This window comes from Doryrhamphus excisus, linkage group LG11, assembly GCF_037039965.1.
Source record: "Doryrhamphus excisus strain RoL-2023G ecotype Guam linkage group LG11, RoL_Dexc_Guam_v1.1, whole genome shotgun sequence".
Taxonomy (NCBI): Eukaryota; Metazoa; Chordata; class Actinopteri; order Syngnathiformes; family Syngnathidae; genus Doryrhamphus; species Doryrhamphus excisus.
The window spans coordinates 14,285,513-14,313,208 of NC_136367.1; the positions used below are offsets into that span (position 1 = coordinate 14,285,513).

Here is a 27,696-nt window from a genome sequence, read left to right on the forward strand (position 1 = left end):
TCCAAATCCAAATGGCAACAAAACTGTCACGGGATTTAAAGTGTCTAAGCTCCATGCAATTTTTAGTCTTAATCCAATTTCACTGAAGATTTGCTGTGTATTTGTGTTGTTGCTATGGAAAAACATTGAACATTGGAAAAAGAAGTCCAGCCACAGTCCAAAAAAGTGTGTGTGTGTGTATCCCAAACATTTGAGCGGTAGTGTATATATATATATATATATATATATATATATATATATATAATGTGTTTGGGATTTTGGGATCACTTGCAAATGTCTTTGCATTTCACAAACAATTTCCCATATCACAAACGTTTTTATTAATTTCCCAAACAATTAAAATGAATCAGATGATATTCAAAGAAGGATGTACATTTTTGCATAGAGGCCTACTATCAACAACTGACAGTCCTCTGCATCAATCTCCTGGTATGGCTGCTAATCCAAGTTCATCATTTTATAAGACTAATAGATGATTAGAAAACCCATGTAAAAAAATCTCTTACCATGCTGTTAACTACTCCCTTCAGAGAGCACAAACTGGGTCTAACAAGGACAGAAAAACGATGCACAACTGTGCAAGAGGACAAATATCCGAGAGTGTGTACTTTAGTATAGTTATAGTATGTATATATATATATATCACAATGTGAGTGTGAATGGTTGTTTGTCTATATGTGCCCTGTGATTGGCTGGCCACCAGTCCAGGGTGTACCCCGCCTCTCGCCCGAAGAAAGCTGGGATAGGCTCCAGCACTCCGCGACCCTCGTGAGGATAAGCGGTAAATGAATGAATAAATGAAAAGTAACTAGGTGGGGAGGGCAGGAATTGAACTACCAACCTTCCACTATCTAGACAACCTGCTCTACCTCCTGTTCCACAAACTAACATTTTTTTTGCACATGTTCATTTTCCAACAAATCTCTGGCGAACAGGAAGTGGGAGGTTCAGACATTATTGCAATCTAATTGATCTATATCTAAGATAGGAACCATGTATGCTACACACAACATAACAACATGAATCAGGAGGAATTACAAACAAAGATAACTTCATGTTATGCCATGTTACTTTTCTTCATTAAAACACTACAACTACTCCAGTGCAGGTAAAACGGTTACATATTGTAATGACTCTTAGGGGTATTATGTGTTGTATTTGCGCATGTGTTGCAATGGAGAGATATGTTCCGGGGTTGGGAAGGAAAAGGGGTGACGGACAGGAAGTGAGGGAGAACCCGCATGTTGGAAAGTTGTAGGCGTAGGTGACGAAAGCGACAGTAGCCCTTGTTAAGGATTAATGTTCTTGGACCTTATTAAAAAACCCGGCTGAGCGTGGAGTGTTGTATTTAATTATTATTAATGTTATTAATTGGTAAGATAACTCTCGTGAAGTCTTGTTATATTTTACTAATTGTTACTAAACAACGTACTTCCGCGAATGTGAATGCTATGATGTAAAATATATTGTTAGTATATTTTTTCAAACAGTCAATATTTCAACTTCAATGTCATATATAACTTTAACTTTAAAGTTTAGAATATTTGGAGACGTAAAACTGGACGTGGCGAGTACATTTCTCTGTATTGGTGAGTGTAAAAAAAGAAGCGTTTGTTTCGAGCACCGTGAGAGCCCGCCGCAGCATCCCCCAGTCCTCCGCACCCTGCTCGCTTCTCTACCAGGAAACATCCATGATGGCGCGGACAGAACCGGTACCGAGGCGGCAGCTGCTGATCTGGCTGTTTGTCGGCGTCCTTTGGGCCGGCGTCCAGCGTGTGAACGGGGACGAGGACCAGAACCAGGACACGGACTGTAAAATGAAGAGCGTGACCGTGTCTGCGCTGCCTTTCCTGCGTGAGAACGACCTGAGCATCATGCACAGTCCTTCCGCATCCGAAGCCAAGCTGCTCTTCTCCGTCACTAACGACTTCCCTGGGAATGTCGTCGTGGTGGACGACCTGGAAAACACCGAACTCCCCTTCTTCGTCCTCGGTGAGTTGGTCTCAGCCAGCCACATGTGTGTTCCTCGATGAAGCCATAGCTTAGGCCTGCTAACTACTACCATAATACCGTTACAATTCATATACTATCATGACAACAAACACTGAAAACATCGTGACAACCAAATGATAACACAGTAAAATACCACATAATTATACAACAACATAATTGTAATGAACTCATATCGCTTTATAATACAAGAAAACATAACATTATTGTCATAGGAATACATTAAAAATGTCCACAAACAATACAATAAAACAGTACAGTACATAATGTCATAATTATATATCCTAAATGTTGTTACTGATTGTAAATACACAAGTTTTCAGCATGCAGATCACTGTAAATCATATTTATTTACAAAATGTACATACATCAGTCAATGTTATAAATGATTGCATATTTTAGACATAGGTATCATAACCAGTGTTAATAATTAGATATTAAAACTTTCATAGCTTTTGGCGACAACGGGGGTGTCCAAAGTGCAGCCTGGGGGCCATTTGAGGTCTGTGGCTGATTTTTTATTGGTTCTTGATGAAACAAGAAAACTACAAAAAAAATAATAGTCCAAATTTAAATACTCCAGTAAAGGCATAATGTTAAGGAAAATGTCATAATGTGACAACAAAAAGAATAAAGTTGTAATGGATGGGGAAAAGTTATAAAATTATGATAATTAGAAAAGTAAAATATTCTGAGAATAAAGATCATTTTTTAAAAATCTTTATAAGTATCTGCAAAGAAGTTAATTTAATGTGAAAAAGTTTATACTAATAATGTGTTTCATTACTGATAACAGAAAGTTAAGATGCAAGCAATTTTTTTAAAATAAAAAATAAAAATTCTGCATATCTATATTGTCTTTATTTAGTAGTTTTTAAGGGTAATAATCTCGCATGGCGACTTCATTAAAGTCTATAAAATGCCTTTTACTGTTCCTACTGCCGATGCTGAAGTTGGAAGATAAGATGGTAACTGAAAACTTTTATTGGTAGCTGTCCATGGTGCTGAAGTCCACACTAACATGCTAGCTGTATGTCTCGTGTGACTTGGTTGATTTGGCTTGTGGCAGGCTTTTCCTCCTGTATGAAATCAACACATCCATGTGGAAGAAGATGTTGTGTGTGTCTGATGTCACTTGTGTTGTTATTGTATATTCTGCTTTCTTTTGGGTTGTTGAACCCCAATACCACAATATTAAGTACACTATTATTAAACTATAAAAGACAATGAGCTTGTTCCAGTGTACACGGTGTTGTGGTTAATGTTGATATTGTCTTCAAAGGGATTCGGAGCTGATTGTTTCAGAGACCTAAAATGATATTGAATCCCAGTGGGGTAATATAGTATGTTTATTATTATAAAATACAGTCAAACCTCATTTTTTGTACTCCCCGGTTTTTGTATGATTCGGTTTTCATACGCTGTCTTAGTTTTCACACAATATTACAAGTAACAAACTAGTCCGTTCCCCCTTTCCTGTATCATTCTGTGAAATTGAATTCCCAAACAAAGCACCTTACGTGTTGCTGTTTGTGCATTTTTTGTGCATAACCCACCATGGGGCCCATGAAAGTTGATCCTGCCAGGATATATGGGAAGTTCATCCATTGCTCAATTAGAATTATTTCACATTGCTTTTCCTCATTTCTGTGTTTATGGAATGGATTGCAATCATCCCTTGTTCATTGCTGTGAATTGGTTCCAGAATCGAACATCGAACACATAATAAGTGAAAATAAGTCATATACAGGGCTGCACAGCGGGCAAGTGGTGAAATTCCACCCTAGGCCATCTCTGTGTGGAGTTTGCATGTTCTCCCTGTGCATGTGTGGATTTTCTCCGGGTACTCCGGTTTCCTCCCACAGTCCAAAAACATGCTAGGTTAATTGGTGACTCAAAATTGTCCATAGGTATGAATGTGAGTGTGAATGGTTCTTTGTCTATATGTGCGCTGTGATTGGCTGGCGACCAGTCCAGGGTGTACCCTGCCTCTTGCCCGAAGACAGCTGGGATAGGCTCCAGCATCCCCCACGACCCACCAGGATAAGCGGTAGAAAATGAAGGAATGAATGAATAAATTATGTACAGTACCCCTTCCATCGGCTAATAAACAACCGGTTGTTTTAATTTTTATTGTAATTGTTTGAATTCATATTGTGCATAGGAACAAACTGTATTTTCTTGAGTCTGCTAGACAATATGATAGTGCTTTTGTACTGTAGATTTAAAGTAGACTGTAAAAGTATGTAGTAGTTGTACTTTGATCAGTATCCACTGATATCAGTGAAAAAAAGCATGGTATCGACATTGGATGTTTCTGGCTAAAATGCAGATCCCCTCTGCCGATCAGCTCCGCCCCCACTGCTGCAGCATCCCGAACAAGCACGTCTGCCATGTGTCGGATTTCCTATTTTTGTGACAGTGCACAAAAATGTCTCTTTGAAATGTCGCTTTGAAAAGCTTAAATTGGTGCGCCATTTGGGGGTGAGCACTTGGCAGGGTGTGGTGAGTTTGAGGTTGGTGATGTGATCATCCGTCAGGCAGTGGCTAAAGACCCGTCCCAACTCGCTGTACTTGCTAGTGTGGGCAAAATTTGGGGATGAGTACCACCTCAGTACGGATTTGGGAGCATGCAGACACTATGTAGCACTTTCAGGCTATGGATGACGTGTGATGCGCGTACCCTCTGTAACCACTTCTGACTCTGTGAGCACTCACGAGGTGGTCGGCCGATTTCACTCATGGATTATCAGGATCGGCATCAGAGATCGGTATCACCTCCTTGTTCCATCAGACAGTATTGTCTCCTAAAAATGAGCAGCTACTAATTAGTGAGATAAATTGTTTTTATTTTTCATCTTCGTAGTTCACAGCACAGTTACTATCGGAATAAACTGCCACACATTCAGTAGTCATAATTAAGAGAAAGCCAGCCCTCCACACAGCTAATGTTATCTTCGTAAGGTACTGTATTTTCCGGACTATAAGTGTCACTTTTTTTCATAGGTTGGCTGTTCCTGCGACTTATACTCCAGAGCGACTTATAAATAAAAAAAGTGTTTATGTTACATAAACACTGGACACCTTTTCTGTTCATGTTTATTTTTTGTGTGGCTGAATAAGCATTGTGTTAGCATATCTTACACCTATTCAGCCTATTCTCTATTCTTTTATTGTTAGAACTTGCCTTCCAAGAGGACGTAATGTCTGTTTTGGTCAAGTAGTTTGGAAAATAAATTACCAGCTAAAAATGCGACTTATAGTCCGGTGCGACTTATGTATGTTTTTTTCTTCCCAATTATGCATTTCTGGCCTTGTGCGACTTATACTCCGGAGCGACTTATAGTCCAGAAAATACTGTACATAAAATTTAAAATCAAGACAGTAACATGTCAGAGCAACATGCAACAACAACAGCTCATTGAGGAACAAAAGAAGAAAAAATAAATGACAAAAAATAACGTCTTTCCTAACAACTACAGACCATTTGCCTCATGGATAATGGACAGCTGTACTCGTTTCATACTTGTAATCTGCAAAAAAAATGCATTTTCCGTAATGGATACTCGTTTATAATATCTACTGTGTCTACAAATATCATTTAAAATTTTGGCAAGTGAAAAAAAAAAAATTGCAGCGTACAGCTTGATGATTTACTTTCCAAAAAATAGAGCTGCTGCCCACATATTTTTATTAAGCCGTCTCGCTCAGAAGGATCAAGGCAAACAAAAAGTCATCCGTATCTGTATGCAGGCTCACAGAACCCAGTGGAAGCTGAACAAACAGCTGGAAAAATATATATATTTATATATACTTTAGCTTTAAGATTACCATCTGGTAATGTATGGCACGGCATGGACATGCTGCCTTTGAGAGTTTGTGAAGTAAATCCAGTGAAAAGATTGAGAATTGTCATTATTTTGTGCACACAAGCATATGGCAAGTGTTAAAAAAAGCATGAAGGAAAAACTGGCCAGAATTACATACAGCCTCATTTTAAAGATGCAGGCAGCGTGGCATTTCTATGTCGAAAGCAGCAGAGCAGTTTGTTCGTTTCGCCTTCTAATGCCCTGATTTCATCAGGCTGCAAAAAGCAATATATCTTAATTTTCTTCTGTCATCACACGCTGCCCTCGATCTGTCAATTTGTCAACCTTGGAGAGTTTTCACAAGAACAACATCAGTTCAAACGCAATGCAGCTCTCAAGCACACAATAGCTCCGAGCTTTTACTTCTTGACTTGTGGGGGTTCATGGGTGAGCATTGCCTGCCTTTGTTGTCATATACAAGATTAGAGGCGTTGTACTGTAACTGGATTTTTTCAGTACAGAACAATTGGTTCTGTAGCAATTTTTCACTCATTAAATGTGAGAGACACTAAGGGCTCTATTTTCGTGGAAGAGTGTGGTGCACTCCATGCATTGGTCATTTTTTTCCAGTGCACCACAAATTGAGTAGCCAATTTGATAATCTGGTAGACTGGGCTGCTCCGAAATAGGCATGGCGGCGCACCAGGTGGAGGTGTCCACATTTTCAACTTGCCGCAATGAACACGCCGAAAGCTCACCAGCTCCGACCTGGACTATTCTCGGCACAAGCGAAGCGCACCCGGCAGTTGTTTACCAGTGGTAAATTGGCACCAAAACCTCACAGGCAGGTTTTTCGGATCGTCAGGCAATAATGCAATTGTTTCAATGCAATAAACAATCACAGCAACCAACGCTTTAATGTACCCGCCTGAACCAGCATGTATATTTTTGTATGAACTGTTCCATCACATCTCATGTCAGATCAAAGGCGTCACACATAATGGGCAATTCAATCTGACGGCAGGTTTAAATTATGATGCCAACGAATTAGTTCACATCTCTCAGCCAACCACAAACAGCCACAACATCCAATATGGAGGATCCATTATAAGAGATAAAAAAGAAGAAACAAGAGAGAGACGCTTGTTGAATAAATGTAAGTCAGTTGGTGTCTTAAGTATTGACCTGTGATTGCCCATATTTCTGTTTTATTATCGTGACCTGAAAAGATGGAGTACATTACAATAAGGACGGAGAGGAGGACATATCGGGATAAAATATAGCATCAAAGGCTCTCCTATTTGGGGACAGCAGAGCAGGAATGCAAGTGGATCACAAGCATGACACCTGGATTAGCCTACTGCTGTGTTTAATAAAAAAATGTCACTTAATTACAGTATGTACTCTAGGGGTGTGCAACGCAGCCCGTATTTGTATTTGTTGAAGTCGTAAAAGTATTTATATTTGTCTTAGAGTAAAAGGCAACTCCCCCCCCACCCCCTGGAAAAATATGAATAATAATAATAATTACAATAATAATAATTATGAATAAATTAACCAATGTTTTTGTCATAAATCCACCAGATTTAACCTGAAGGAAATAATAATAATAGCCATAACCTCATGGATGGCTTAACCAAAAACTAATAAAATATAATTGTGAACATGAACCCCCCCCCCACTTAACCTCACACTAACTTAAAGGTACCAAATACCACCCAGAAGTGCATAGAATTCTACACAAGTTCACAAGCGTTACTTACTTAACCGTTTAAAGCCAATGTGAACGTTACACTGTCAACAGCCTTAACGTTAGCAAGCTAACAAGCTAATGCTAACAGAGCCAACAGGAGAACGGCCAACTGCAGAAGTAAATAGCAACTAAATGCAGCCCAATGGAATCATCTCCTGTTGAAAACAGCATCTGAAACCCAGTTGAGGTGAAAGGTAGTGTGTTTACAAAGCAAAATATGGATGCTAACTTCAGCGTCCTCTGTTGCTGTGGGGGGCGGACGGACTGCTCTCTGTGGCTCTGCTGAACACCAGTCACTCATTACATTGGCTGATCCGGACAGAGAGTCCCACAGAGAAACACAACTTTCTGATATGATGTTTGAATTGTTTCTGAATGCAAATATATATATTTAAAGTATTTGTTCTAATAATTTTTTTGTAAAAAAGTCATTATTTGTGCCGTTCTGAATACCGAATATTTGTGTTTGGCTCCACCTAATGTACTCCTATTCATGACAAAAGGACAGATTACATGTGTTCTGCGAGGTGGTCCACGTGGTGACGGGCATTGTGGCTTCTGATGTGCAGTCTGGTGGGCCCTACGCATTTAAAGGCAATGACAGGTGTTGATTTGATCGGTACACTTATACTCATACTTAGATGTGTTAAACCAGGGGTCTCAAACACGTGGCCAGTTCGTGACTAGTTTGAGGCCCCCGCCTTGATATGAAAGTTTAATGTCCGCGTCCGTGCAAGTTTGATATGGATGCTGTATGGTATCATGTACCCAGAAAAAAATATTACATTTGATTAATGTTCATGTTAAAGGTTAAATAACTGTTAATAGTTATCCTCCCTATCCGTGTGGAAGTGGTAAGTTTTTGGCTATTTAAGTTTAAAGGAAATAACTTGAAGGCTACCGTTTAGGTCGCTAGCTCTCTAGTTTGCGAGTTAGCATGTGTTTCAAGACCCTGCAGTTGCGCAATATGTTGTAAATAAAAAGAGTATAAATGTGACGTGTTTTGTCATGTCTACAGGGCTCTAATAATGCTTTGTTCATTTTAATCTGAAAAAAATAATTTGTCTACTCACCAAGTATGTGCGGTTTCTTAAGTTTTTATTATTTGCCGTTTTATTATTATTATTATATTTATTTATTACTGATTGATTGATTTTATTTTTTTATTTGTTTATTTATTTTTCATCTTATTTTGTGCAGAAAAATAAAAATTAAGATATTTGAGAACAGTGGAATGTTTTATCAGAGCTTTTATTGTAGAAAATCGGAAGAGCCAGAACTGGAAAATCCTCTCCTGTGGTTAAAGACTTCTTGGTGAAATCTGTCTCTACATATACCGTTAAACCCTTGCTGCTGACATGTAGACTGTTAGCAAGTTGTTGTTAAGGAAGATGACACACACACACACACACACACACACTGACAGTGTTAAAGATATATTGGCCTGCTTGGGGTTTCTGTCGTCAATTTGCCATCACCGTTGTCGTTGTTTGTGTTAGATTTCCAAGGTTTTCTGTTTGGATGTGCCGTGTACGCTAACAGATGCAATCGTCTCGGCCAAGAGGAAGAAGACAGACGACCTGTCTTTTCAACTCAAGCTGAGATATTGCTTTTTTTTTCTTTCAAATTTGCACTTTCTACTCCAGTAGCTTCCACCAGAGCAAGGCCTTTTCTCTCTGACACCGTCAGGAGAGGAAATGTTTAAATGCCACTTTCAAGGCTGACAATGTGCTCAGATTCCCACAATACATCGTCTAATATTGCTTGAGGCAGCTAAAACAGAATTATTTTCATAAATGTAATTATCATCAAACACAAGAAGGCACTTATAAGTCCCTCGCGTAGCTTTAATAATATGACACAATCTCCTCGCGTTATTTCTGGACACGATGCCAACACTGCTTGCTTTATTTACAAGACCATCATGTTTAATTAATGTGCCAACAATTTAGAAGCACAAGCTCCTCTCAAGGAAAGAACTGGCACTGCTTAATTACTGCAGGAATGAAATTTTAATAAAGCTAACAGAAGAACTCGACACGCAATCAAGCCATTAAATAGATGAAGGTAATCCAGCAAGACTGCACTCACATTAGAAACAGGCCATGCAACACAACGCAAGCGAGCAACAAGGTCATGTAGAATGGAATTTGCATTCAAACTTGCCATGAAAAGTCTGTGGCTTTGTGTGTCTATATTCAGGAAAAAAAAAACAAACTTGACCACTAATAAAAAAAAAAAAACATTAAATAATAAAATGCATTATGTCATTGTATGGTCATATCACTTCGTACTTTGGTACGAGGTGCATAATTTAAAAAAACAAAAAAAAACCACTTTAAACTGTATTATGGAAAGCAGGAAGTGAACAAATGTAACAGTTACTGATTGTAAAAGTACCAGATTTAATAAGCTTTGCTTCTTCCTACTCCTTTTGGACATGTGGAACTGATTATGGGATGCACTCAATTGTAATCTGATGCATGTTCAAATTAAATAAAACCAATACTATTACCATCTCGAAGTTTTTATCAGCTTTATAGTTTTGCAAATTATTGGTGACTATAATCTATATTTTATTGAAAACTCTTCATGTTTCTAAAAAAAAAAAAAAAAAAAATTCAGTGTTCCCAGGTCAAGTGCAAGACATAGTCCCTCCAGCGTGCCCTAGGTCTGCCCCTGGGCACCCTCCCAGCTGGGCCGCGTAGGACACCGCACCAGCCTTGATGACCGAGCCAACTCAACTGGCTCCTCTTGATGTGCAGGAGCAGTGGCTTTACTATGAGCCCTTCCCGAATGAACAAGCTAGGGCAGGCATTGACCCAAAGCTCATAGCCATTTGTTTGTGTGACCTAACACCGATAGAAACCTTCTGGATCGGCCACTGTTTGCTAGCATGAACTAACTTGAAGTTTGTGCACAATAACAATAACATCAACATTCATTAATTTATTCATTTTCTACCGCTTATCCTCACGAAGGTCGCAGGGGTGCTGGAGCCTATCCCAGCTGTCTTCGGGCGAGAGGCGGGGTACACCCTGGACTGGTGGCCAACCAATCACAGGGCACATATAGACAAACAACCATTCACACTCACTTTCATACCGATGGACAATTTGGAGTGGCCAATTAACCTAGCATGTTTTTGGAATGTGGGAGGAAACCGGAGTACCTGGTGAAATCATGCAAAACATTTAGGCAATTATCAAGAACACCATGGAAGTGGGTAAACATCAGCTCTTAAATTAAACCCTTATGAGCCATTTTTGTTATTGAATTTGTCCAAATTGTATTTTGTTTAGTTATAGTACTAATATTAAAATGGATGAACTCAAAAAACAAGGGTGGTCTAATAATTTTTTTCCATGGCGGTAGATTAGAATCGAATCGTCCATCACAAAGGGCTGTTCCAACCAAGGAACAGCCTATAAAACACGCATTCATTGACATGTCAAATTATCCAGTCCGGCAAAATCATCAACTTTGTTTTTCATCGTTCTATGATCGATTTATCGATGATTGTGACTACCGTACCTGACATTTTTTCCATTTCCATTTCCTGTATTTTTTAAATATTACTTCTAAAATCTAATTTATCATTATTGCTGTTTAATTAATTCATTTTTCTTCTTTGCTCCACTGGAAAGCACTGGATGTATTCCTCATGCATGCATGCATATTTCAGTCAATTAAATGTTGAGTCATTGTGTACAAATTTGATATTCATTCTCTTTGTCATTTCCCTTAATAAGCAATGAGGACACCAGCAGTCTGAGTATCTGATTATTAACACTAATTAGTCATCCTGATTGGCTCTAATTGGCTGAGATTGGGACGGCCATGCAGCTTCATGAGGTCAGTGACATGCAAAGGCCAGTCAGCGCTGCCGGTCAGATAATAACGTTTGAATGTTAATCGATGCAAGCACATACTGGCACACATTTATTGAGGGAGAAACACAAGTCATTTCATTGCGTTGAAAGACACTTTCTCAGTATTATCCAGAGCAGAGGCCGGGAACCTATGTTCGAGCCTTGCAAGCCATATGTGGTTCTTTTGATGTATCTGTCTGGTTCTGAAACATTTTTTAGCCTAATTTTCAAGTTCAATTTCTTAATGTTTTTTTTTTTTTTGCCAACAATTTCAAGTAAAACCTTCCGAATATAAAACATTATCATGTATTTTAATCTCTCTTATGTCTATTTTTTTTACTGGCAGTGACTGTTCTTCATATTTTAATACATGATTATAGTTGGATAACGCAATAGCCTACCGGGTCATTGCGTGGTCAAGGGGTGATCTTCGCGCCTAGCTAGTGCAAGCACGTTAATAATAATAATTATTATTACTATTATTTTATTATTATAGCTATTATTATAAATTATTATTATTGTTATTAAATAATTATTAAATAATAGTAATTATTGTATTAATTATTGTTAATAATCAATAATAATTATTAAATAATCATTAAACAATTATTATTATTAATACAATAAAAATGACAATTATGATTAAATAATTATTAAATATTAATTGTTAATATAATAATAACAATAATAATAGTAATAATTACTACTATTATTATTATTCTCTTTATTATAAGTGGGTAGATAATAATAGTAATTATAGTAGTAATTATTGTTATTATTATTATTATTATTATTATTATTATTATTATTATTATTATTATTATTATTTTATTGTTATTATTATTATTATTATTATTATTGTTATTATTATTATTATTATTATTATTATTATTATTATTATTATTATTATTATTATAACAATGTGGTGTACCAGTGTAAAATACACGCAGTTACACTGTGGTACATCACATTATTATAAAAATTATTATTATTATCATTATTATTATTATTATTATTATTATTTTTATTTTATTTTATTGTTATTATTATTATTATTATTAGTAGTAGTAGTATTAATTATTGTAAGTAAGTATTGACTCTTCATGCTCTGTGATTGGCCAGTGACACACAGCGGCGGCCCCTTCCCTAGATGAAGGAATCCAACTTTTCGGAAAACCAATTAGGCGTGATGAACAAGGGATTACTGTATAGAATAAGGTACAAAGAGAAATCATGACAACCTGACTTAAAAAAAAATACAGTATGAATAAAGATGCATCCATCATATCACTTCTGTGTTGAATATCCCTCGGTTCAGAAAATCACAGAAAAAAAATGCTACCATAGATTTGGATTACAGGAGGACTTTGCATTTATTTTTACATAAATCGCTTTGTTAAATGTGGGCCAAGCTTTGTTTCTCTTTTCAAGATTACAAATGTGACTTGGACAGAGTGGGTGTTATTTTTGTAAGGGGTATTAGTGTTTGAGCATGTCGTCATGCAGTCTTTGTCATTATCATGATTGTGGCACATCATAAATATGGCAACAACCCAACAAACTCACAGTACTTGCTTGTTAACAATTTGCTGTGTGACTGTGCTGTGAACACAAATGCCATTGTTGACTTAACATGTTTAGATATGGTGGGTCCGTGCATCTCCTTCAAATAGATTACTATGAGCCTGGATTAGCTCTTACACAATTGGTCACAAGATTCTTTTCAATTTGCTCATGTAAATACGTTCAGTGACATTCTAAACCTGTGCAGTAAACAGTTAAAATTACAGTTTTTTCCTTTGGATTTAGGCCATGTTGACGCATACGTGTATATTTTCAAAAACATATTTTTTTATGTCTTTTAGTCTTTCATCCACATCACAATTAGTTTTTTGAACAGGAATTACAGAACTACAGTTTATTCAAAATATAATTTCTTTATTTGTTAAATAATTTTTAGGTATTTTTTCCCCCCAAAAAATAATTAAAAAAATAAAAACATTTTAAAAAATGTTCTATTATTTTAAATACACCCCCACAACCTCTCGTAAGGAAAAGAGTTAGAAAATGAATGAATGAATTTTTCTTGAATAATTTGTCTAATTTTATCTGTAAAAGTGTTATACTATCAGCTGTATGTTCTTGTGCCTTTTTTCAGGAGCACTTTAAACATCAGACCACAACTATGTCCTTTAATTTTACTTTTTTTTTTTTTTTTTTTTTTTACTAAATAAGACATCCGACTTGCAAGTTATGTTGCCAGTTTGTATGTTAAAAGTTGAAATACTTTTGAAATAGCAACTGGCGGGCCGGATTCAAACGTTTGGTGGGCCGCATGTGACCCCCGGGCTGTAGTTTGCCCACCCCTGACATCGTACATACACATTGTCACACCTTAGGTAGGTTCCCGTGTAACAGTTTGTTTATGTTCCCTTTTTGGGCTTTAGTTTCTGTTCGGACGCTCTTATTTTGTATTCACTTCCTGTTTTGCCTTGTTTTCCCTGTGTTGCAATTATCACCACACCTGTTCCTAATTTCTGTTGTCTATTTAGTTCAGGTGTGTGCTTCTCCGTTTTGTGGGATCATTCTCGTTTGTTTGGTTTGCTCTACTCAGTTGCTGTTTCCTGTCGCCGCAGTTATTATTAAAAATAAACTCTTTACGTGTACTTGGTTCTGCTCTCTACATTCTGAGGTCGCATCCCAACGCCTACAAGCCAGACCGTGACACACATGTCCAATAAGAAGTAGGAAGAATCAAAGCTTATGCAATCCTACCAACTACCTGTTTTACATCAGTTGCAAAAAATTAGTTTATTTTGGGGGTAGGATTTGATAAGCTTTGTTTCTTCTATTGAATTATATCATGTATTTCATTGCAACTTGATTAATGTTAAAATAAAGTTAAACCATTATCAAAATTGGATATTACTTCATCAGAATAAAATAATTTTTATATTTTATTTTGGCTAGACAGTGTAATAATTATATCCATATTTGCCTCCACATTTTACCTTGTACTGTAAAAAAAAATATATATATATATATAACTTGAAAAAATGTGCAAACTTGCTGCCTCACAAAAAGTAATTACATAGATGAAATTACATAGATTAAATAAATGATTGTATGTATTGTATGCAGTAGTTAAATTAAACTAAATAAAGTATTATAGTAACTTGCTTATTTTAAGTTTGTAGTACTAAATTATCCTAAATATTGTGATTAGAGTAACTAGTTTATTTTGAATAAGTAGTACTCAAATGAACTTGAATGAATTAAATGATAGTAACTTATGCATTGTGTGCTGCCAGTATTCAATATCAATATAAATATTTACCCATATATTAAATTCTCTTTAGTGTTGCTCATCCATCATATTCAGATCAACCTAATGTAATCTATTGCATGGTTTACAAAGACTTTCAAAATAAATGTCTTAGTAGGTAAATATGGGACTTAACTCAATCATGGCATGGGAAATAGATCTTTTCTGTTAAAAAACGTTACAGGAAACCATCTTACGAGAACAATACAAACATGATGTTCAACGCCTTTGTCAAAATTTAAGTTTATGTAGTTTAAAATGAAAAACATTTTAAAAAGCTGGCCCCAACAACATGGCACGTTAAGTTGTTGAAGTTGTTAATTGTTGAAGCTGATTAATACATTTAGTGACAAGTGATTTCCCTTGATGAACCTAAAGGCGCTGATTTATTTTGGGCTTTGTGTGCTTAGCAGCAGGGAGCGCTCATTATTGGAGCAGTTTTGTCTTTTCTTAAGACCTGTGTCACATCCAACTCCATTACCGACTTTTCTATCACCTTGAATGTGAAGCCGAGTTGAAGAGGGTATCTGATGATTAAGGTGTAAAAAAAAAAAATAAGTCCAAACATCAAAGCTGTTGCAATAACCACATTATCCATGATGATGATGATGATGATGATGATGATGATGCCAGCATCCTTTTTTTTTTTTTGATGGCACAGTGCAGTGGGCTGTTATATCCTGTTTAAGATGTAAAGACATTCAGATAAATAGGTGACATTTTTTGATACATCTGCATATACATACACATGTATACATACAGTACACACACACACACACACACACACACACACACACACACATTAAATGTGGTCTACAAATAAGTCTGACTTGGCTAAACAGTTGAAGTCGGCAAATAAATAAATCAACATTTACCGGTCAACACACATACACATTTGGAGGTATATCCTGACACGGCGGCACGGTGGTCGAGTGGTTAGCGCACAGACCTCACAGCTCCTCCCACATTCCAAAATCATGCTAGGTTAATTCCTCCAAAATTGTCCATAAGTATGAATGTGAGTGTGAATGGTTGTTTGTCTATATGTGCCCTGTGATTGACTGGCCACCAGTCCAAGGTGTACCCCGCCTCTCACTCAAAGACAGCTGGGATAGGCTCCAGCACCCCCTGCGACTCTCATAAGGAAAAGCGGTAGAAAATGAATGAATGAATGAATATCCTGACATAGTCAGGATATCTGGAAGACCCGGGTTCGATTCTCCGCTTGGCATCTCTGTGTGGAGTTTGCATGTTCTCCCCGTGCATGCGTGGGTTTTCTCCGGGTACTCCGGTTTCCTCCCACATTCCAAAATCATGCTAGGTTAATTAGCGACTCCAAATTGTCCGTATGTATGAATGTGAGTGTGAATGGTTGTTTGTCTATATGTGCCTTGTGATTAGCTGACCAAGGTGTACCCCGCCTCTCACTCAAAGACAGCTGGGATAGGCTCCAGCACCCCCTGCGACTCTCATAAGGAAAAGCGGTAGAAAATGAATGAATGAATGAATATCCTGACACAGTCAGGAGATCCGGAAGACCCGGGTTCGATTCTCCGCTTGGCATCTCTGTGTGGAGTTTGCATGTTCTCCCCGTGCATGCGTGGGTTTTCTCCGGGTACTCCGGTTTCCTCCCACATTCCAAAATCATGCTAGGTTAATTAGCGACTCCAAATTGTCCATAGGTATGAATGTGAGTGTGAATGGTTGTTTGTCTATATGTGGCCTGTGATTGGCTGACCAGGGTGGACCACGCCTCTCACTCAAAGACAGCTGGGATAGGCTCCAGCATTCCCGCCACCCCAGTGAGGATGAATTGATGGATGAATATTTGGAAAACTTTTTGGCAGTCCGAAACAGATTAATAAAATTTTCAGTGCATGATTATGTTCCGGTTTGAGTCGGACCTTAATGATGCTAAGCTACTCGCCAGTGGTTTAAAGCACTAACTCCTTAGACTTATTTCGTTCTGGAAATTTGCATAGAAATGAGGATAGTCAAATGAGGATGCTACCCAGCACAACTACTGGTTTCTCAAAACCCAGTCAGGATAAAAATGCTATAAATATTAGAAATGTAAATGCAACTTAGAACAGAAACTGTAAATCCAATCATGGCAAAACGTTTTTTTGTATCATGAAATTATGCATGAACTGCTTACATCTTCTGTACTCTTCTAAATTAAACAGAAAGGAAAAGCCGGAAGGCACAATCTGTAATTGTGATACTTAGGTAGTTGATAAGTTATAAGCTAAGATGAAAACATAGTCTGAGATGTAAGGCGAAATGAGCTCATTTAAATTGCAAAAGCAAAGGCTGGGAAACAATTTCTATGTAACAAGCTGACGCAGATCCATTTAGGGGCACAGTGTGTTCCGTGGTCTTTCTTATTACAGTCTGTCAGATGGAGAGAATGAAGACTTGCATTTGCCTACTGCAGCCTGTCAGTGCAGTTATTGAAAATCACCTTCAATTTGCTACAGATTGTGAGGTGCAAGACACTGTGTTCTGTTTGATGTGACGCCCAATCCCTCTTCTCCATTTGACAGCATGGGTGAATCAGGGAGTATATAGCAAAATGGTATTACTAACACCTTCATCAAACTTGGACTGCTCTCAGCGCTTATCTGATGGTAGGAACAGTCACAGAAAGAAAATTGTGCTCCCAAAATCCCATTATAGTAGGCTTTAAACGCTTTGCTATGTCTCATATACAGCCGGAATGATTTATTTGCTGTCTACAGTGAAACATCTCATCTAATATCTGTGACGTCAAATGAAGCACAAAGCTGTTTTGTTATTTCGGTCACTCCCGTTTCGGGAAATTATTCTGCATACTTTAGAAATGACCCTTTTTTATAGTGGCGTTTAATCTTTCACCGTCCAACACAAGGAACGCAAACAAGAACGCCATCTTGATTGGGGGGCAATGATGCAGAAAATTTGTGGTTCGGTTGGATTTGATACTTGCGTGCATGTGTGCTATGGCATTTTTTTGATCCAAAAATAACCTTTCATATCCATAATATTAATAATAATTAATATTTTTCAAGCATTTTTTGGTTGAGGGTTTGCATAGAAGAATGGATACAGATTGAATGAGGATTTTTAGATGGATGGATGGATGGATACTTTATTTATCTCCAAGAAAAAATCACAAATGGTAATGGTTTTATTTCATTTGAACATGCATCAGATTACAATTGAATGCATCCCATAATCAGTTCACAGTTCCACAGTTGCCTTTCTGATTTCCTTTTTTTTTTTTTGCATGTTTGTCAACTTTTATGTTTCACAAAATGCAGTTTTTAAATGATTTTTTTTATTCTTAAAGGGGAACTCAATTTTTTTTTATTTTGCCCATCATTCCCAATAATTAATACCGAAACGTGAAAACATGAACACGTGCTTATTTCCCTTTTCTGTGCATTCTAGCGTGAGAAAACAAGTTCATATGAGCTAGCTAACAACGGATGTCATGGGAAATACTTATTTTGAAGATAAAGCCCTCACAAATAAAACAAACAAAAAAAAATACAGTGTTCCATTTACATACCTGACTTTTATATTAACCAAGCTACAGCCATGTTATTGTTATTATTGTAATGGTTTAATTTCATTTGAACATGCATCAGATTACAATTGAATGCATCCCATAATCAGTTCCCAGTTCCACATGTCCGAAAGGAGTAGGAAGAAGCAAAGCTTATTAAATCCTACCCCTCCATCTGGTACTTTTACAATCAGTAATTGTTACATTTGTTCACTTCCTGCTTTCCATAATACAGTTTAAGGTTTTTTTCACATATTTTTGTATATATTAAATATATATTGTATATATTACAATATGTACAGTATAAGGTGCACTTAAAAGTTTTTACCGTATTTTCCGTACTATAAGTCACACTTTTTTTCACAAGTTGCCTATGTTCTGCGACTCTTCAGTCTGTTCCTGCGACTTATACTCCAGAGCGACTTATAAATGTAAAAACTGTTTACGTTACATAAACACTGGACAACTTTTCTGTTCATGTTTATTTTGGTGTAGCTGAATAAGCATTGTGTTAGCATATCTTACACCTATTCAGCCTGTTCTCTATTAATTTATTGTTAGAACTTGCCTTCCAATAGGATGTTATAAAAATAAATAAATTACTCACAAAAAAATTTGACTTATACTCCAGTGTGATTTATTTATGTTTTTTTTCTACCTAATTATGCATTTTTGGCCTTGTGCGATTTATACTCTGAAGCGACTTATAGTCCAGAAAATATCGTAATTTACTGAGTTCCAAAATCTGTTGTTGTTGCGCTACTTCGGTACCACATTAATACTGCGCTGATGGCGATAAACCAATCAGAGAGCAATAAGTAATAAGCATAATACATACGCTAGCAGATGTCCGCCATGCCTCTGGAGCTGCAAAACAACATTGTCCCTGTCCTTCTGCTACTGTGAAAAAACAAGTAAAGCCAATGAATTGGGAGCTCGTCATAATTTCAGGAGGATTAACTAAATAACTCTAAACTTTACCGTATCCACTCTGGTTCCCAAATTCTAGCCAATGGCAAACAGCCAAAACTCTCTAATAGGAATATCCGTGACAGGAAAACCATGGAGTTTATAGGGTGACACAGCCCGGATAATTTCAAGTACCTAGCATTTTTTAAACCATTACAGCTCTCATGTTGTCCTGATCCGTGCATCTAATAACTGTGACCTAGGTCAGCCTTCTACCGGCTGGGCATGCCCAGAACACCTCACCAGGGAGGCGTCCAGGAGGCATTTGTACACAATTCCAGAGCCACCTCAACTGGCTCCTCTCAATGTGAAGGAGTAGCGGCTCTACTCTGAGCCCGTCCAGGTTCACTGATCTTCTCGCCTTATGGAGGAAACTCATTTCAGTCGCTTGTATCCGCAATCTTGTTCTTTTGGTCACAACCCAAAGCTCATGACCATAGATGAGGGTCAGGACAAAGATCGACCGGTAAATTTCAAGCTTTACCTTCCGGCTCTGCTCTCATGGTTATCTTGAACTACTTGAATTATACCCACAATCTTAAGAATATGTGGTTCGTAGTTTAGAAGCCCTTTGGGCGCGTGGCCATTCACAGCAGAGTGGGCATGCCTGGAGACGGGCCGTGGGTGGAATAAATTAAAACAGACAGTTTTGGCTGGAAGCACAAAACCAAGGAAATACAGCCGGATAAAGTTCAGATTCTGTTCTGCAAAATCTAAAAGTTTTTCCTGTGCTGGTTATTGTGTGTAGCTGCTCTATAAGAGCCGAAAAAAAGGGTGATAAAATTAGTATAATAGGTCCGCTTTAAAGCTAGTAACTGATGAGATCTGCTTGGATATCAGGTGAAATGTCTGTTAAGACAACTTGAACAGTCCAGTTGCGATCAAGTCAATGTTCGGAGAAGACAACGGCCTGGATAAATGACGATATTCGATTATTTTGACACATGAAATATTAATGAATGGGGTGCAAGCAAATGTTATTGACCTGCTTTGCTTTTCTGCAGTGTATGACTGGGTGTGGAAGCTGAACCCCACCCGGACAAAATCTTTTGGGGAAGCATCATGACACTGTACTAGTGATGTGGTACACTTTTGATGCACACTGTTTATGTTTTTCTTCATTGCTGAAATCATAAAACCTTAGAGATTTGCTCCAGAAAGTTTTTTGTCCTGAGTCTCCTGTTTAAACTTGTAAGTATACTCCAGTGGCAGGATAACTGATTTGCCAACAAAGCAAAAGGAAGGAAGAGAAAAGCCTTGCTGCAGGCTTGAGTAGAGCTTCAATCAACTTCCTGGAAGCTAGTTGACATGCGGGGTGTAGAGGTCTTTGCAAAGTTATTGAACTTCTCTCCATGCATTTTCCCTTTTTTTTCCACCAGCAGCATTTTATCTTACACAGCTAGCTCATTCTTTCTTCCTATGCCCTTTCTCTTTTCCAAAGCACAGGCCCGAGGTTTGACAAGCTCAGTGTTCTCAGATTAGGTTCTGCTGGTGTGCATGGCCAATGAACCAGAGCCGCCTGGCGGTCATGGCAGCACAACCGGGTTGCAGCTACGTCCCACCAAGTGGCCAGATGATAAGTTTATTGTTGTGCATCCTGCTTGCCCAAGATAAAACCCAACTCGTGAGGCGCTCGTCACGCCGAACAACATCGGCAGTCCCGGTCTAAGCCTGTTATGCTGGACAGACTACAGCACCCCTGCCGAACCACTCCCGCCTCACGGGGTATTAGTCCTAATTTACCAGCCTGATTAGAGGTTGCATTTAACACACTGCATCAATTCTGTACACTCTTTCATTCTTTATGCATAAATATGGCATAAAAACATCCAATTACTCACTCAAAAACTTTTTTATGCATGATAGAAAAGTCTTACCTTTTTTAAACCTTTAATGTTTAAGTACACCCTTGGGGCTGCTAATGGCAAAGTAGTCTTCACTCAAGTACTTTAATAAGAGAAACATAATGTCAAACGTACGTCTGCATGGAGGTACATGTACAATGGACAATGAATGAAAGTTGTAAAGGACACTGTTTTAACATTGTCCACATAGCATTTTGATTTTACAACCATTTTAAGCTGTCTCTCTCGGTAATGGCTATTTTTGATGATTTTGACAGATTTTTCAAGGCGTACAGAATATTGTGTTCTTGGGTTTTTATAGACACGGAATATATAAAAAAGAAAGATTAGACTCTCATCTTTCATCAGAAAAAAATATATATTTCTATATTTTTCTGTTCTTTAGTAATCAGCGGTAGAACATAGGTACGTTTTCAACAAAAAATGAAGAAAAAAGGCTTTCAAGTCTAACTTCTACTTGAACACCAATGTAGCTATATATTATATTTAGCCAAAATGTCTAAACAATGATGCCACAACATAAGCAAAGCATGCTTACATCATTCATTCATTCATTCATTTATTCATTTTCTACCGCTTATTCCTCACGAGGGTCCCTGACATCAACGTTAAACAAACCTTTGGACGGATACTGCATTATCATGATTGCTAAACTTCCCTCTTCAATTTGGTGTGAAATGAATATGCAGACTTAAACCATAGCCATCCTGAGAGGACAAACAAGTGAAACTTAAATTAAATCCATTCAAATTAAATGGAAGGATGCCAACATCAAAGTGGAAAGAAAAATATGTAGGATAATAACTTATCTATTTATAAGTGCTCATGGTAAACTTTATCCTAATATCACCATGTAAAATAGACATTTTTCACCCAGAATTATTATCAAATAAATGTTCTGGGTTGTTGTGACTGTTTGATGAAGTTTAGAGCGATATACCGGATCAGTAGTCACGTTTACATGGACCCAAATATTCCAATTCCATTTGGGTTATTTGCTCAAACAGAAAGAATGTAACCTTTGTATACACCTCATTCCCAAATAAAAGTGCCAATCCGAATGAATATGTAATCGGATTCCCAGGGGTGGAATATTCCTTTCCCCAATCCGATTGAGGTATCTTGTACCCGCTCAATCGGAAAGTTGTCAGACTGCGTTCTTCTTTGTGGTGTTTTTCTTCTTCTGTTGTTTATTGGCGGTTGGCAAGCAGCTTTCGTGTGCATTAGCGCCATCTATGGAACAGAATCTAAACCCTTCTATACGCCTTTCACAAGTCCAGTTTTATTAAAAAAGAAAATACATATCTATATAAAACATGTGCCGAGCTTAATTATAAATTATTAGCAAGATTGAACTTTATCTTTTTCTGTTCCCGGGTGCGTTCTTTCAGCGAATGCTGACATATGACGTAACACGCAGCTCGATTTATAAAATGGAGGCGAGCAATCGGTACTGGACTGCTGTGGAAAGTTTGTTTTTGATTCAAATTAAATTCCAAGACTTGACGAACGGACAACTGGCAATACGGAGTTATTCCAACAAGTGAAAGAAAAACTCGAGGAAGTCGGTATCACGTGATGTTGGTGTTTACGTTTTACTGGGCATGCCCCATTGACTATTCTGGTTGATTATAGCGGCACATGTAAACACAGGATTGGAATATTCTTTTCCATGTATACCATTGCTTTCGGAAATGTCATTCGGAAAGATTCCATTCGGAAAGAGAAAAACTCAGCCAAGCATTCATGATAATAATTGACTGTGTATGTGAAAGCATGAAACTAAGGTGTAATTTTTTTTATATATTTAGTTTGTTTTGTGTGTGTTTCACCCAAGTGATGTATTTCAATACAGTATCACTATTCTTAAGTTTTTCAATTTTCTTGTTTTTTTCCTATTACACTGTAAATTAAATTGGTACATTCTATACTGATTTGGAATTATCCACATATCCGAACCCAAGCACCTGACATTTACTACATACCGTCGAGTGGCACGGAATTATATGACGATATGGCCCAGTTGCATAATAAAGAATACATTTCCAGTGGAGGCCAAGTCTTTTTCAGTAGTATAATTCTGCTGAGGTTGTTCATGCCCTGCTACAATGTGACTTGTAAGCTTCTGTTCTTCTACCAATGTTTGCCTCCTGGCTTCGTTTGTCTGACTTTCTTTCATCAAATCTCTGAGTGAGCAGAACATTTGATTAGCTGCTGTTACTGTGCTGGATGTAGACCATAACAAGGATTACCCAAAGTGTTATATACTGTATATTTCAATGTGTTTGGAACTGCTTTTGTACTGTAGTACTAGTAACTAGGGCTGTGTTCGAAAGTGCATACTTAACGAGTACTCATATTAACTTTTTGAGTATGCAGTGTGTATACAGTTCCCGGATGCATTCTGCATTCGCCAGAAATGTTGAGAATGCATAATCAACTTACTACTCATACCCAAATTACCCAGGATACAACGCAACGTGATGTCACGTGATGTTCGTTTCTCGTTTTCAGAGTAAAAGTGTGTTTTATTTTGTTAAAATAACCAACCGGAAGTGCGTTGTTCATTAGCTAGCTTAAATTTTGCCGGATTTGTTCGACCGAAATTGTAAACGGTTGGTATTTGGACAAATAAATGGAACACTTGGGATCTAAACGGCCACTTTCTCGGCCGATTTAAAAAAAAAAAAAAAACTTAATAAAGTGATGTATCTAAAGAGTTTAGAGCTAAAGTGAAATCAGTCGATTTCAGCTCGGGTAGGCGTGCAATGCATTGTGGGTTATCATGTAGTACTCTGTAGTGTAAACGCTTTGGATACTGTCTGATGGATTGGGTATTCAGTATAGAGTGTGAATAGTATGGGCATGGAAGTATGTAGTAGTTAGTATGCGGTTTCGAACACAGCCTAGGTCTAGTAACAGTACATGACTGGAACTTGTAACTTGAATATGCTCAACACAGCTAACTCCATGTTTTAGGACATTTTGGATAATAGGAAAAACACAGTCTGGTTGAATTTGATTCCATTATGTTAGTGTCACAGTTCTCTATGTAAAAAAAAAAATCTTTATTAACTTAAAAAAAGGAGTGGTTAGCGTGCAGACCCCACAGCTAGGAGGACCAGGGTTCGATTCCACCCTCGGGCATCTCTGTGTGGAGTTTGCATGTTCTCCCCGTGCATGCGTGGGTTTTCTCCGGGTACTCCGGTTTCCTCCCACATTCCAAAAACATGCTAGGTTAATTGGCCACTCCAAATTGTCCATAGGTATGAATGTGAGTGTGAATGGTTGTTTGTCTATATGTGCCCTGTGATTGGCTGGCCACCAGTCCAGGGTGTACCCCGCCTCTCGCCCGTAGACAGCTGGGATAGGCTTCAGCACCCCCCACGACCCTCGTGAGGAAAAGCGTTAGAAAATGAATGAATGAATGAATGAACTTAAAAAAAGGGGCGGCACGGCGGTTGAGTGGTTAGTGCGCAGACCTCACAGCTAGGAGGACCAGGGTTGGATTCCACCCTCGGCCATCTCTGTGTGGAGTTTGCATGTTCTCCCCGTGCATGCGTGGGTCTTCTCCGGGTACTCCGGTTTCCTCCCACATTCCAAAAACATGCTAGGTTAATTGGCCACTCCAAATTGTGAGTGTGAATGGTTGTTTGTCTATATGTTTGTCTGTGATTGGCTGGCCACCAGTCCAGTGTGTACCCCGCCTCTCGCCTGAAGACAGCTGGGATAGGCTCCATCACCCCTGCGACCCTCGTGAGGAAAAAAGCTGTAGAAAATGAATGAATGAATGAACTTAAAAAAAAACAACAACATTTGTTTCCAATCAAAAGTACCGTTTTCCATTAAATGAAAATGGCGCAGCTGCCTCACTTTCTGCTATGCATGCTTAGAATCATAGAAGAAGCGTATAAGAACCGTATAAAGAGGGGAAAAATTGTTTAAATTATTTGTAAGAGCTAACTCAGCCACTTTGCCAATGTTTCATCAGGTCAAGCTAGAAATGGGCTTGAAGTCCATTTAGGGAAAAAAAAAAAAACCTTTGCAGCTGAGAAAACAGCATCAAGGTGACCCTGCTGACTGACGTTCCAAAAACCACATTTAGCATGCAAGGACTTCAGCAGTGCCTGAAAACTACTCTACCTTCATCGTATCAAGCGTTCTATATTTTTTAAGTGCATGAAGAAAAACAATTATGGATTTGAAGCAAAGAAAATAACTCATTTTTTTGTGTGTGGTCTTTCTACATCACTACACACATGAAAAAAAGTGAACACTGAAAACATCATTTTATATCAAACACTGAGAAGACGTGCTTTGCTAAGCGGTGTTGGCGAGGTCTAGTGTGTAGAAATACACATTATATAACATCCATCTCTGCCCACTCCTACCTCCTACCACCATAACACTTATTTATTCTACACTTTTTATTATGTCCTTTCCCCAAAAGTAACATCTGACAAGTTTCGACTGGCTTTTTATAATCATAAAAATATCTTTTCATGTATTACCCAATGTGTCACTCAGTAATACTAATAAAAGTGTGGGGAATTTCCTTCATTCATTCATTCATTCATTTTCTACCGCTTTTTCCTCACGAGGGTCACGGGGGTGCTGGAGCCTATCCCAGCTGTCTTCGGGCAAGAGGCGGGGTACACCTTGGACTGGTCGCCAGCCAATCACAGGGCACATATAGACAAACAACCATTCACACTCACATTCATACCTATGGACAATTTGGAGTGGCCAATTTGGGTAACCTAGCATGTTTTTGGAATGTGAGAGGAAACCGGAGTACCCGGAGAAAACCCACGCATGCACGGGGAAAACATGCAAACTCCACACAAAGATGGCCGAGGGTGGAATTGAACCCTGGTCTCCTAGCTGTGAGGTCTGCGCGCTAACCACTTGACCACCGTGCCACCTGTGTGGGGAATTTATAAAATAAAATAGCGGCACGGCGGTCGAGTGGTTAGCGCGCAGACCTCACAGCAAGAGACCAGGGTTCAATTCCAACCTCGGCCATCTCTGTGTGGAGTTTGCATGTTCTCCCCGTGCATGCGTGGGTTTTCTCCGGGTACTCCGGTTTCCTCCCACATTCCAAAAAAACATGCTGGTGGTTGTTTGTCTATATGTGCCCTGTGATTGGCTGGCCACCAGTCCAGTGTGTACCCCGCGAGGCCCTCAAACTAATGTTTGAGACCCCTGATCTAAAGGAAAGTTTTGCTGCTTAAAAATTCAAAGTTATGTGTATGAGTGAGTAAAAATGCAGTCTAAATACTGCATAAATTATAAATCATCTAATGACTCAACTAAAAAGTCCTGCGGGAGCATAATGCATGGATAAATAGCAGCAAGATATTAATGAGGCAAAATGCTCAATCTAGAACAATCCCTTGCAGTCGGTGAATGGCGAATGCTTTGACGACACGGTGCTAACATCAGGTCATTTGCAGTTCCCCTTTATATTTGTTTGCCGTGTTATTTTTTCCGTTTTTTTGGAACGTTTCTGTACTACACCGATGCATTCCATCTGCTGTGACTGACTGTGTTGTTGTTGTTGTTGGGATTCGTCTGTGTAATCACATTTACAGAAACTCAGCAGGGTGTAGACGTTGCTCAAGTGGAATTTCTCATCTCAGTCAGCCGGGTCAGTCTGGTTGAATCTCATCACACTGAATCCTCCATGCATTGCACTGCAGCTGCTTCCATAATCTCCTATCATCTCACCTTCAAGTGGACCATGGTGCCTGTCGTCTGTGTACAGCATCCTGTGTCGTACTCCGTTCTGAAATGATAAGAAAACAGAATGCAGACTTCATGATTCATTTGAGAGCCAAATAGAGTGGCGTCCCAGGTTTTGCATGATTGTTTTTCGACAAAAATGTTATTATACAATCATACAATAATGTGTGTAGTAACCGAGTATGCTAACTAGTGCACTTCGGGGAAGAGGCGGGGTACACCCTGGACTGGTCTATTGGCCTATGGACGATTTGGAGTAGCCAATGAAGCTAACATGTTTTTGGAATCTGTGATTGGCTGGCCACTAGTCCAGGGTGTACCCCTGCCTCTCGCCCGAAGACAGCTGGGATAGGCTCCAGCACCCGGCGACCCTTGTGAGGACAAGCGGTAGAAAATGAATGAATGTTTTTGGAATGTGGGAGGAAACCGGAGTACCCGGAGAAAACCCACGCATGCACGGGGAGAACATGCAAACTCCACACAGAGATGGCCGAGGGTGGAATTTGTGCAGTTTTCCTCACACACATGCAAGAGGTTCTTGACTGTATCGGAACAGGAAGTTCAAGTCCTTTATTTTGGAGACTCAAAATAAGTATGACGTTTGGTAATGTTAATGGTAATGGTTTTATTTCATTTGAACATGCATCAGATTACAATTGAATGCATCACATAATCAGTTCCCAGTTCCACATGTCCAAAAGGAGTAGGAAGAAGCAAAGTTTATTAAATCCTACCCCTCCATCTGGTACTTTTACAATCAGTAACTGTTACATTTGTTCACTTCCTGCTTTCCATAAT

At 38.4% G+C, this 27,696-nt stretch overlaps 1 protein-coding gene across 5 annotated transcripts in view; it reads left to right on the forward strand.

Annotated features, from left to right (window-relative positions):
• The first annotated feature begins 1,377 nt into the window (after nucleotides 1-1,377).
• Nucleotides 1,378-27,696, forward strand: part of astn1 (astrotactin 1) — a 275,092-nt gene continuing 248,773 nt past the window's right edge. For all 5 annotated transcript variants that reach the window (XM_058065280.2, XM_058065281.2, XM_058065284.2 and 2 more), the window contains exon 1: nucleotides 1,378-1,992. In XM_058065280.2, coding sequence (XP_057921263.2) covers nucleotides 1,692-1,992 — 301 coding nt within the window. In that variant the 5' untranslated portion in view covers nucleotides 1,378-1,691. The remainder of the gene's footprint in view (nucleotides 1,993-27,696) is intronic.